Source organism: Gymnoscopelus microlampas (assembly GCF_963454915.1).
Source record: "Gymnoscopelus microlampas genome assembly, chromosome: 5".
Taxonomy (NCBI): domain Eukaryota; kingdom Metazoa; phylum Chordata; class Actinopteri; order Myctophiformes; family Myctophidae; genus Gymnoscopelus; species Gymnoscopelus microlampas.
The window spans coordinates 49923226-49936577 of NC_139942.1; the positions used below are offsets into that span (position 1 = coordinate 49923226).

A 13352-nucleotide genomic window follows, 5' to 3' on the forward strand; every position below is an offset into this window, starting at 1 on the left:
TAGATAATATATTTTTTTAATATCATACTATTCTAGACTGATGATAGGTTCTTGGTGTACCTATGATCCTAGATTACTATTTCTATGTATTTGATGTATTACCTTGTTGATGTAATCATTCTGGATTAATTGTAGAGTGATGTAATCACTCTGGATTAATTGTAGAGTGATGTAATTGTAATGATTGGTGATTGGAGCATCTGCTAAATGCCTAAATTGATCAGAGGGGAAACAATGCAATCCTATGAACAGTGGTGTAAAGTAACTGTACATTTACTCAAGTACTGTACTTAAGGTATTTTTACTTTAATGGAGTATTTTCAGTACTTTTACTTCTACTCCACTACATCTCGGATCCAAATATTGTACTTTTTACTCCACTACATTTTTATTTGAAAACTTTAGTTACTAGTTACTTTGTAGATTTTGATTATTATTACAAAACACACATTACCCCTATATACATTTCAGCCAGTTTTCAAAAGATTTTCATACATTTGAAAACTTTTGAAATGGGGACATTCTGCACAATGAGTACTTTTACTTTTGGTACTTTTGTACTTTTTTTACTCGAGTAACTTTTTAATTCCGGACTTGCCTTTTGTAACAGAGTATATATTTCTACATTGCAATATCGATACTTTTACTTAAAGTAAACACCACCAGAGAGTCTTAACAACACTCTCTGTTTCCCTGGCAACGCAAAACGAGTTATTCAAAAACCTGTGACGTCATCCACTTCCCATGGTCCTTAGCGGCGGAGACCAATTGAATGTTCGATAGAAAAACATCTTAGTTGTGTTTGTGTTGTTCTGGTTCTCTTTATATAAGGGTTTAAACATCTGTTAAAGAACCAACCTTTACACCATCTAAACCTGATCTATAGAACATCTGGACCTGGAGCAGGACAACACATCCACGGTGTAAAGGTACTGGTAGGTCTGCGGAGAGACGTGGATTTATGTGTGTTTTTAGGGTTAGCACAATGTTGCTAATCGGTTAGCATAGAAGCTAACGTTAGCCATCTCAGTTCACTGTGTGTGGTTTCGTTGTGTAGATTGTGTGTTGTCTTTGTTTACATTACAGATGATCTGTAGACATTTAATAGACTTCACGTCGTGTATTATATAGATCATATTATTATATGTTGTGATCTCTGCACACTGACTGTTGTATCATGATGTGAACAAAGGAGAGATGATTGTATCATCAGGCTGCAGTGTGTAAACAAACAGCCTTTAGAACCTTTTGTACTGGCCTTGGATCTAAGACGATCATTGATGTATTTTATATCGAGTCTGACTTTAACTTTCGTAAATGCAAAATGACTATAATAATACATAAAATACAAATATGATCGTCTTGATCCAACTTCATCCAAGGTTACTTTTGTACCGTGTTGCTGCAGATTGAGTCAGTTACTCAGTCCACACACTGGCTGTTTAATGACGACCAAACATCAGACTAAACAATGTAATCTTTAGATTAACCTCGTCATCATAGCCCGACCTGATGTTAGATTTACATTTTCATCGTAACCTGATGTTAGATTAACCTTTACATCATAACCATATACATACCTTTTAAATATTAACATCATAACCTGACCTTAGACCAATGGTTCTCAAACCTTAACATTCAAGGTCTCTCCTTAACTCTGACAGTGACGGGTCCATTTGGTTCCATTTGTATACTGTCAGAGTTACAGACTTGTAAGGGTCAATTTAGACCCCCCTAAAGGAACCCGAGAGTCCATAGAATCCTCTTTGAGAACCACTGCTTTAGACAGCAAAATCCTGTGTTATTTTAACTCTGAGGGTGTATAAAACGAGAGAGAACCACTGTCTTGGACATGAATACAGCTGTCAATCAGCTTGCTACAATGATTGATCAATGATTTGATTAACTCAATTCCGCCACTGATCAAGCTGAGCTACATAGTTAATACATGGAACAAGGACACATGTTGTTACTTACTGTATGTGATTAGTCTACTATACAATGACTGTTGTTGTATGTTAGCCTATGTACCATATTCTGTTGTTATCGCCATGGTTACTCTAGAGGTTTGAGTGAGCGAGTTTATGTACTCCATATTCAGACATAATGGTCGAGAAGCTCCACTTGGCTGAATCGTTTCAGTCTGACATCATCGTACTGACAGTTCGATTAGATGACATACATACACCATATTTGGGCGTAGCTGTGGTGAGAACTCCGTATACCATATTTTCCATATATCTTGGTTGACGTGGAGCTCCATATATGGAGTCAGAGTCTGACATCATCTTGACATCATACTGACTAGTGACTACGGTTAGATTAGACCACATAACACCATATTTGGGCGTAGCTGTGGTATGAACTTCATATACGGGTATGGCTGAGTCTGTGTGACATCAGCGGGATGACACAGGATAGGCACGACGGTATAAAAAGGACAAGCTCAGTGACAGTCTGCACCTTGGACCAGAGAGCCTGGAATAGCACAGCTACTTCTGACAGCAAGGAGATACAGAACTAAAATATCTCTGTGCATTATCAGTTAACTACTTGGTGCTTGAACCACTAGAACCAACAAGACCCTCTCTAGCTGCTTCCACCAAAGACATCTTGGGTTAAGTTCTATTTGAACATCACTGCAGCAGGCCTGGTCTCAACCAGTATAGTAAAAGCAGAGCTTATCTCCCCAAGGTAGTTTTCAAGCCTATGTATGGCTGTAAAAGTGGTTGTTAGCCTATATAGAGCATATTATGCACTTGGTCGATGCCTGTTTGAATATTGTGTTAACTGTTTCATGTCATTTTTCTCTCTGCTTTTTAGTCATGGATCAGGACTATGAGTGTAGACTGCTCAGGCAGATCAACATCCACAACGAGAACGCCAGCCCTGTAGTAAGTCAACCTATCTATCCCATCTACAGTACAGTCCACTGAAATGTGCTTATTTGCCCGCAAATGCTGTTATTGTTCCTCGTTGTTTATCAATCTATCTGTGTATTAGTGATGTTCTGTTGACAGGTTGTTTCATACAGCGATCCTCATGGCAGGGCATCACATGTGTACAGTGTACAGTTTTCCTTTGCTTGCAATCTTCCCCTCAGGTCACAGGATTTATTTTTAGGTGTCTGTCAGCCCAACACGTTGCATTGTTAGTACCGTATGTGTGTGTGTTTGCCCAGGCATGTCCAAACATGTGCTACCTGTGCTGTTAGTATATAGTATATTACTATATTGCAAAATTGTGTCTGTGTTTGTTCAAGCAGTAGACAAAAGGTTTATGGAGTTGTAACAATATTGTTAGTGTGATACCTGCTCCGCCCAAAGAGGATTTATAAACGGGCAATAAATACAATGCCTCGGGTGGAGAGGGTGTGGTGTCACTTTACTATGAGAAGGTGTGTCACTTTACTATGCGTAAATTAGGAGGAGTATCAACAGATGAAGCAGATAATCTGTGGGTGTTGACAGCATCACTCTGTCTGAATGTGAATGAGGTGTTGATTGTAGGTGACAGACAGTGGCCAAATGTTTGGCCTCCTCCTACTTCTTCACTACTAACTATTATGGTTGGGATCCTTTAGGATTTTAACCACACCCCCTCTTAAAGGTCTGATTTCTTAACGGTTCCCAACAATTCCTCTATTTTATTAAAACATATATCTATATAATTTTGACCCACATTATGATTTTTTTTTATGAACAGAAATTCAATCATACATACAGTATTGCATACATATTATCGTAGTGGATCTCAAAGTGAGGTCCAGGGACCCTCTGAGTTACTTGAGGGGATTCCAAATGGGACCTTACGGGTCCATTTGTACGCTCTCAGAGTTATGCTGGTCCTTGAAATGTAAAAGTTTGAGAACCACCCCGGTATTGTAATTGTATAGCAGACGTCCACATACCAGCTCTGACAGTGTAGATAAAACTGGTTCCGGATACGGTTCCAAATGTGATGGAACCGATTCCGGGTTCCTCAGTGTTGGATCTTGTGGTTCCTCTGGATCCTAACCCTACTAACTATGTATGCCATTGCCATATAGGGATTCCAGGTTGAAAGTTTGTTAAACAGCATATTTTCTCCTCTCTCTCTCTCTCGTCGTGCAGAAGGCCAGTGGAGCCATGCGAACGCTGACTCCCACCAACTCTCCGCTGTCCTCTCCCAGTAAGCACGGCGACCGCTTCATCCCCTCGCGGGCCGGAGCCAACTGGAGCGTCAACTTCCACCGCATCAACGTGAGTCTCTCCTGCACTGGAATACACACTAAAAGAACACATTCTCTTTTTTTTGTGGGGCTTCAAGATAAATGCATTGATTAATGGTTTTGGATTTAATATATTTTACACTGGGCATTCTGCTTCTGCTTTACATTGTGTATTTAATTTGTTAAATTAGTCTTAACCACCTAACCCCTATATACTTGGTTCAAATCCATGAATGACAGCTATGTTATGTACACTAAACCTCTTCTCCGAAAATAGCCGATAGAGCATGTAGTTTTCAGCAAATGTCCCCCATAATAGGGATGCTAGAACTCAATTCTGAGTGGCATTATATCATATCTAATATCTAACTTACCTAATTTTGTCTGCTTCTCTGACAGGAAATCGAGAAGTCGCACAATCAGAATAGGAAATCCAAAGATGGCACATCAGATAACAGTAAAGGTAAGGAATCCAACGTTATCCTCACATGATTCTGGGGTTGTTGTGGTGTATCTTATGTTTGGTGTGACTTGGCCTTTGTTCTTCATTCAAATATGAATCTGTTGCCAGACCATCTGCTTCTGTCTTGAACTAATGATTTTGATTTCTCAATTTTTGTTCTCCCTTTCCTGTTTCTTCCTCTCCCTGCAGCGGACGGGCTCGCATACTCGGCCCTGTTGAAGAACGAGCTGCTGGGGGCCGGCATAGAGAAGGTCCAGGACCCTCAGTCGGAGGACAGGAGACTCCAACCCTCCACCCCTGTGAAGAGGAGCCTTTTTAGTGTAAGGAAATAATACTTATGTGTTTTCTATTTTCCTTGTTGTACTCATTCACAAACAAAAGGGCATTTTTCATAAGCATTATCATCACACACGTTTTTTTCTTTGTTTCTTGTAGTATTCCGTCAGTGCCAAGCGGCCTCTTCCAGAAGAGGACGGCAACGCAGTCTCTCCGTACTCCCTATCGCCCGTTAGCAGCAACAGGTAACCAGGTTTGCCTTGTGCATCAGTGTAGAAATCATTGCTGTGATCTCTCCCATTATTTCAAGATGCTTAACTTAACACTGTCGTTCCTTCCTCGCAGCCAAAAACTCTTACGATCGCCTAGAAAGCCCACGCGGAAAATCTCCAAGATTCCCTTCAAAGTGCTGGACGCTCCGGAGCTCCAGGATGACTTCTACCTCAACCTGGTGGACTGGTCCTCTCTGAACGTCCTCAGTGTGGGCCTGGGGACCTGTGTGTACCTGTGGAGCGCCTGCACCAGCCAGGTGGGTTTCAGTACTTCCAGTAAGGTGTGTTAAGTAGAACTACAGGCATGTTGGTTTTGCGGAATGTTCGGATTAAAGTTCTCAGTCGCCGTGACCGATTTCAGTCATTTGGATTCCATAGAGCAGTGGTTCTCAAACCTTTTCATGTCAAGGACCCCCAAATTGACACTTATTAGCCCACAGGGACCCCCTTTTGAAAAGATATGCCAGGGACCCCCATTAGAGAAGATTGTTACGGCTCTAGCAGTGATTCTCAACCATTTTAATTTCAAGGACCCCCAGTTTGATATGCATTAGGCTACGGACCCCCATTTAATGGCATTTCTATCTCTGGGAGGATTTATAGGATTTATATTGTAAAATCAATGTTAATTTAACCAAATGGACCCGTCGGGGTCCATTTGGTTCCATTCGTACACACTCTGAGTTACAGACCCGTAAGGCTACATTTGGTTCCTAACTATCTATCATTTAGCTGGGACCCCCTGGAACTCCCTCAAGGACCCCTGAGGGTCCCCGGACCCCACTTTGAGAACCAATGCCATAGAGGCCTGCATGTCTTTCTCATGTCTTTCTCTTGGCTTTCTCTACAGGATGATTAATTACTTACTCATTATGTGTGTCTCTCTTGTCTCTTTAGGTGACACGTCTATGTGACCTCTCTGTAGAGGGAGATTCTGTGACATCTGTTGGCTGGTCAGAGAGGGTACGTAATTACATCTGTTTAACAACCCACAGCCTCAATGCATTAAACCTTTCCTTAACCACTTAAAGGGGAATGAAACCCTAGGCTGATTTTGTAGTTAAACCACAGAAGAGTAAAAACCATGGCAGGCTAGAAAGTAACACATCTGCAGCTGTGTCTGTTAGTATTCAGTCGTAGACAACAGTAGTGCCGATGCTTTAGGGCTGTCAAACGAATATTCGATATTTGAATATTATTCGAATATTGGGAAAATATATATATTCGAATTAAATATGAAGATTAATATTCGTTATTTTTTAATTTGACAGGGACAATACAAAAAACTATGTATGAAGTTATAAAAACAAACAAAATATATGTTTTATTGGATCCGAGCACTCGATACATTGTTTTTTGTACTGTTTCTGTCAAAAAGATTTTTTAACATTTTTAAGACTAATATTCGAATATCATTTCTGAGGAAAGTTGACAGCCCTACAATGCTTGCACATTGGCACTGTACTAGAAACACACCCATTATTAACTTTATATTAGCTGCAACTGTATTGCTTACATCACAGTGTACTATAAGGTCAGCCTTATGCAAGCCTGCCATGTTTTTACCCTTTTGTAGTTTTTAACCTTAACTGGAAAACAAACTTCAAAATCACTCAGCCTAGGCTAGGGCTTCATTCCCCTTTAAGCCCTTACATACAGTACTTGGTCAAATTGTGAAAATAGCCAATCTACAAGCACACACTGCAGCAGTAACTTCCTTATATCTGTATATGATAATCTTTGGATTTCTGTCTGTGTGTACCACTGCACGCGCATGTCTGTATGTTTACCCAGTGGCGTTGTGCTGTGCATTCCAGGGTAACTTGGTAGCGGTGGGGACTCACAAAGGCTACGTCCAGATCTGGGACGCGGCGGCGGGGAAGAAGCTCTCCGTGCTGGAAGGACACACAGCCAGAGTTGGTAAGGAAATGGATGACGTCCTCTTCAAGTCACTTAATGATAAACAAATCTGATCAGCTCCATTGACCGTCCTCCCTTTCCTCTCTCTTTCCTCTCTCTCCTCTGTCTCTCTCCTCTCTCCGTCTCCAGGCGCATTGGCGTGGAACGCAGACCAGCTGTCGTCGGGCAGCCGCGATAGGGTGATCCTGCAGCGTGACATCAGAGCCCCGCCCCTCCAGTCGGAGCGCCGCCTGCAGGGCCACAGACAGGAGGTGTGTGGGCTCAAGTGGAGCACGGACCACCAGCTACTGGCGTCGGGGGGCAACGACAACAAGGTACGCAGACAAAGCGAACTGTATTATTTAGTTCATACATGGGCAACTGGCGGCCCGGGGGCCACATGCGGCCCCCACCTCCACTTAATGCGGCCCGCAGGTTAATATCGGAATACTGATATATTATTGATTTCCGCTGTTACAATTGCAAACATGACCTGCTTTAATTACTTCAGTCTATATTAGTATTAAAATTCTATTGTCTTTTTTATGTCCAATTCGTTTGTATTTAAGTTCATAAAGTTAACATAATGTATAACTAAATGCATTTGAAATTAAATAAAAATGTTTCTTTTCAGGATTCCAATTAAAAACTAGCAAAACATTATCTGGATTCCAATTTAAAAAATAGCAGATCTACAAGCTCAAAACGCGTCGCACTGCGACACGTTTTGAGCTTGTAGATCGGCTATTTTTGATACTTTTGTGTGACATTGTGTGGCCCGACAGACAGTATATGGAATGTGGCCCTCTGGAGTGAGTGTGGAAATATAGTGGCCCTCGCCATCATCTAAGCTGCCCACCCCTGATTTAGTTCATCACCCTGGTGTCCCTATTTTGGTCAGTTTTTTTTTAAATATTTAAAAACGATTCCAAAATAGTGGGGGGGGGGGAAACGCAGAACAACACGTTGTTGTGAGCTTGTAGATGAGCTTTTTCTTCCCCAATATTTGTCATATGACAAAGTGTATATACGGCTAATTGGCTATGATGTAAATGTCTCAATAGAAAAGCAGGTTGACCAACTACAACCACCACAGTTGTGTTAGTTATATTGTTTTGACATCGTCTCTGTCGGGTGGAAACCCGACAGCAATGATATATAATAATCTAATCATTCTCTGTGTGTGTTCTCTGTAGCTGCTAGTATGGAACCACTCCAGCGTTCTCCCGGTCCAGCAGTACACGGAGCACCTGGCGGCGGTGAAGGCCATCGCCTGGTCGCCCCACCAGCACGGCCTGCTTGCGTCCGGCGGCGGCACGGCCGACCGCTGCATCCGCTTCTGGAACACGCTGACCGGCCAGCCGCTGCAGTGCACCGACACGGGATCCCAGGTCTGCAACCTGGCCTGGTCCAAGCACACCAACGAACTGGTGAGTCCTCCAAGACGCTACAATGTGTAGTGGTTCTTCTCAACCTTTTCTCCATCAGGGAACCAAGTGTTTGCGGAAAATGTTAAACTATTTGTGTTGTTTTTGCTGTGCAGGTGAGCACACACGGCTACTCCCAGAACCAGATCTTGGTGTGGAAGTACCCCTCCCTGACCCAAGTGGCCAAGCTCACAGGACACTCCTATAGAGTTCTCTACCTGGTGAGTGTATACATTTGCAGTTTACGTATACTATATAACGTCTCTGAAAACCTCATATGTCCAAAACGGTGACTTTTCAGGATTCTAATTAAAAATTTGCTAAAAAGTAGCGGATCTACAAGCTCAAAATGCAGCGCAAACTTGGCGATCTGCTACCTTTTTGATGCTTTTGTGTGACGCTGTAGTATGATCAACTAGAGTGTTAACTCATTCACTGCTACTGACGTAATAAACGTTATTATTCCCGTTCACCAATCCTGCCACTGACGTAAAAAAGGTAATTAAAAAAAATAATAATAATTGACCCAAAGACCAAGGAGATATGATTTTTCGAAGATCTAGACTCCCATCCACTTCCTTGTTAACTTAAAACTTAAAACTTCTGTATCTCGGCTCCTGAGTACTTTTTATTTTTCAATGAAAAATCTCTGGCAGTGGGCAAGCGCGGCCAGCAATAATTCTGGCAGTGAATGAGTTAATTTACGAAAAAACACTAAAAGTTAGAACCCCTACATCGACGATATATGTGTTGTACTTGTTGTTAGAGCCTCTTGCATCGGTAGGACTCTGGTTGTTTTTGCCATGTATCTGTGCTGCCGCTCAGTCGTGCATGGTATGTTTCCTGACAATATAACGTGTGTCCACACACAGGCCATGTCCCCTGACGGAGAGGCCATCGTGACGGGAGCAGGTGACGAGACCCTGAGGTTCTGGAACGTCTTCAGCAAGATGAGATCCACCAAGGTAAACGAGCTGGCTCCCCTTTTCTCTCTCTCTCTCTCTCTGCTGTCATCTAAGCTGATATACAACAGTAAAGCCTTTATTATTGTGTTAACCCATTTAGACCCGAGCCCGATTCTAAAAACGGCTTCTAAATCCTGACCCAAGTTTTCTGAAAAACTTCAAATATGTTTTTAAAAATTACAAAAAAATGTATGTTGCTATATACTGTACATAGCAACAACAACCCCCAAAATCTGTATAGTTACAGATAGGGTTTCCCGCCCAAAATGGGTTAAAAACAGCTGATCTGCAAGCTCACGGCGTGTCGTCGCTTTGCATGAGCTGACCTTCGTAATTTTTCATATTATGCTAATTGTTTAGGAAACTGAGTGCTCGTGTGAGAGGGCTCCTTTCATACTGTTTCACAAATCAAACATTTTCAGTTGGGAGATTTTCCCTGTATAATCATGGGGTCAGTGTTGATTTCGGCGACTAAAACTGTGTGAAAAAAAAAACGTTTTCCACTGACGAAAACTAACTAAAAAACAAGCTATGATGACTAAAACTATGACTAAATATATTGACAATTTCGTCAACTAAAAAAACTAAAATGTTTGGGAGGGGCTAGTGGAGAAGAGATCCAGTATCCAGTAGAACTAAAAGACAAGTCATTTTATGCTCATTTGTTGCGCTCTGAAAATAGCAGCAACGCGTCGCGATGCGTTGTGAACTTGTAGGTCGGCTATTTTCAGCATGCAACCAAGTGTAAAATCAGCCATTACGACACCATCAAGGCACCGGCAAAATACATTTTAGTCGACTAAATCAACTGTAGATTTAGTCGACTAAAATCTTATGAAATGTAGTCGACTAAAACTAGACTTACAGTAAAACATTTAGGTGACTACATTTTTTCCTGAAATTTTATTCAAAAGACTGACTAAAACTGTGCTGTCAAAATCAACACCGCATGGGGTATAATGAATCAGGCTTCACAGAAGCCTCTGACTGCATGAAGTACAGTATGTGTGTCCATGACTGTTCTTCTCCTGTCATTCACACCTCCCTCCTCTCTGTTTCTCTGTAGGAATCGGTGTCTGTGTTGAACCTGTTCACCAGGATCCGGTAGTTCAGCAGGACCTCCGGTCCGGACCCCCCGGGGTGGAGGGGGGTGGGTGGGTTAGTGGGGGGCACAGGATGCGGGGGAAAAAGTTCCTTCCTGGGGGAGAGAAGAGAAAGACCATCGTATCAACGAACTCCAGTCCGTACGAACGGGGCTGAAACAGAGAACTTTGTGTGGGTACTCTCTCCCTCCCTCCCTCTCTCTCCATGTCATTCAGTTTTGTTTACGGACTGATGTGTGTGCACACCTGCCAACTAATTACGTTTGTGTTTTTCTGAATGTCTATTTATTTTTTATTTGGTTTTCATTTTGTTTTGGGTTGTTTTTTAAAAACATTATTTCTAGTGTACATTGGCAAATCCTCTCTTTGTGCGTACGTATCATTTCCTGTCAGACTGGTTGAGTGTTGGCAGCCAAGCCCCCCAAGCTGGTCTTGTTTTGTGAACATTACTGACCCCCCCCTTAGGGAAGGCTCAGTAATGCTTTTGGCTCTGTTTCCATACATTACAGTTTCACATAAGGTTCTCAGAACCTAATTTTGGACCCTGTTCAGGAGGTGGTACTAAAAACCTGCAGTTCTGGGAAACCCAGAAGAACTCAGAACTTATGCTTTCAAGTGTATTTCTAAAATAACTACATCAGCCGATCTACAAGCTCACAACGAGTCACAATGCATCGCGTTGTGAGCTTGTAGGTTTGCTCGTTTTTTTTTCTTTTATGACGAACCTCCCCCTTCAGGGATGGTTGAGGTTCTAATGGAAACATTCAGAGTCAAAAAGAGCCAATAGATTCCTCGTGGTTCCTCTATCCTGCAGCCTCACGACAACGTGTTAAACGTTGATCACAGAGTGAAAGACAAGAGGAACTTTCCCTTCGGTCCATATCATCTTTGATACGGTCCCATGCCATTCTCAGCCCGGGGCTAAATGCAGTGCGTTCATTTGGATCGAAATGATGACGTTCAGCCTGGCATCGTGCCAGACCTCTGCCCCGCTGAACCATCGCAGAGATCTCCGACCGCCTGGGTACGCAAGACTAAAAATGATGGTAAGCGGTATCGGCTAGACTTGTGTTTAATAATCGGACAGTGGACAAGATAATTGCATGTAAAGTGACTCGTGAATAAGCACGTCTTAGAAAAAAAAGGAAAAAAGAACAAGAAAAAAAAAAAGGAACATCAGTTAGAATGATGATTTTGTAATTTGTACGAATCGTTCAGAAACGCTGTGTAACCTGGTCCCGTGAAAGTGAGGGTTAATATCTGGCCCTTATTTTATTAACAGTGTTTTGTGTTTGACCTTTGACCTGGCTATATCCACGCTTGTCATCCCAGCTTGTTTTCCTCGCTGCTTTTAAAGTTGAAACAGTATCAGAAGAAGGTGTAAAAAAAAAACGTTTTTAGTTAATCAGTACAGCCTGTAGTAGCAGCAGTAATTGAAGTGCACTGTGAGCAGACATTAAAATGTGTTTTTTTTTACTTTGTAGCCATGTGTGTCTGTGGTAACACACTGAGTCCAGGGCACTTCTCTTAATATAACACCTGATTTACACTTAATTGTGTGCCAGTGTCGTACGGCGAAAATAGGCCATCTACAAGCTCACAACGTGTCGCTTTTGCGACGCGTTGTGAGGTTGTAGATCCTCAATCTTCGGCGCACGACACTGATGTGTAACCAAGTGAATCAGGCCTCATTGTCCTTCATACCACTTTTATTTTTTTGTTGAGGACAGTAAAAACAAACAAAATTTAAGCATTCTGTTTCCTTTTTATCATGAAAAAGGAGACTTTAGATTTCTGTTTCTCTCTTCTCGGTCTCTGAATTTGAATCATTTCTCAGTTGCACTGTTAAGAGGATCAAGACTTTAATTGATAATTTGTTGTACAACAACATCGCTCCAAAATAATTACAGGATAACGGAAAATAACTTATCTTTTTTTTTAGATTACGAGTAGTTATTTGCGAGCGATGTGGTTGCACAGTTAAGTATTAAATTGGGCTTTTATGTACAACCATATTTCTTTTTAAAGAATGCTACGGTATTTATTTTCATGTTCTCATCAATCAATGACCTTTGTTTCAGTAGTAGAGTTTGTGCTCATTGTTTTTTACGCCTCAAAAAAAGAAAAGAAAACTGCTGCCATGTTGAAATGCCTAAAGAATGTTAACAAAGGTTAAGAAATATTTCTGTACTGAGGAAATAAAAAATACTACATTGGTCATATTTTGTGTTTTGGACTGTTTTTTTCTATGAATGAGACAGACACAAGTTGTCAAATCAATTAGGATTACCAGGTTGGAATCAGGGTTGCCAGATCTGCTTATTATAATTTCCCCGCAAGATTATATTTGAAAATAGCCGATCTACAAGCTCACAACGCGTCGCGATGCGACGCGTTGTGAGCTTGTAGATCTGCTATTTTCAAACAACTGATGTACATGTTAAAGTACTCATGTGACCCATAGTCGCTGCTTTCGGGCTGGTTTTCCTAGACCTGGTTGCTTGTTTCTCTCACAGAATCTGGCAACACTAAAGAGATTAAATGACCTCTTCATGCAGCAGTAGGATATAGCATTCTGTCATAGGGAATACCTAAAGATTAATTATCTTATAGATTCTTATATGAACAGGATTATAGTGCTTTATTGGAATTAAGTAATAACGCATATAGACATGCTATGGGTGTAGTAGTCTTGATCTGTGCTTCTCAAACTGTTTCATGTCAAGGACCCACGCAG

The 13352-nt window shown here is 41.5% G+C and overlaps 1 protein-coding gene across 1 annotated transcript; it reads left to right on the forward strand.

Annotated features, from left to right (window-relative positions):
- Nucleotides 1-773: 773 nt before the first annotated feature.
- Nucleotides 774-12833, forward strand: LOC311045318 (fizzy-related protein homolog). The gene is made up of 14 exons (XM_084057153.1): nucleotides 774-929; nucleotides 2824-2894; nucleotides 4113-4241; nucleotides 4610-4673; nucleotides 4863-4993; nucleotides 5109-5194; nucleotides 5295-5478; nucleotides 6119-6184; nucleotides 7039-7141; nucleotides 7271-7455; nucleotides 8317-8550; nucleotides 8664-8768; nucleotides 9420-9512; nucleotides 10579-12833. The coding sequence occupies exons 2-14, from the start codon at nucleotides 2826-2828 to the stop codon at nucleotides 10618-10620; spliced, it is 1491 nt and encodes a 496-aa protein (XP_083913279.1). The 5' UTR covers nucleotides 774-929; nucleotides 2824-2825; the 3' UTR covers nucleotides 10621-12833.
- Nucleotides 12834-13352: the final 519 nt, after the last annotated feature.

Excerpts from the sequence above, each read along its gene's own strand:
- LOC311045318 (XM_084057153.1), top strand. The coding sequence starts at position 2,826 with ATGGATCAGGACTATGAGTGTAGACTGCTCAGGCAGATCAACATCCAC. Across the intron at positions 4,994-5,108 it reads TGAAGAGGAGCCTTTTTAGT|TATTCCGTCAGTGCCAAGCG; the intron begins GTAAGGAAATAA and ends TGTTTCTTGTAG. Across the intron at positions 9,513-10,578 it reads GCAAGATGAGATCCACCAAG|GAATCGGTGTCTGTGTTGAA; the intron begins GTAAACGAGCTG and ends GTTTCTCTGTAG.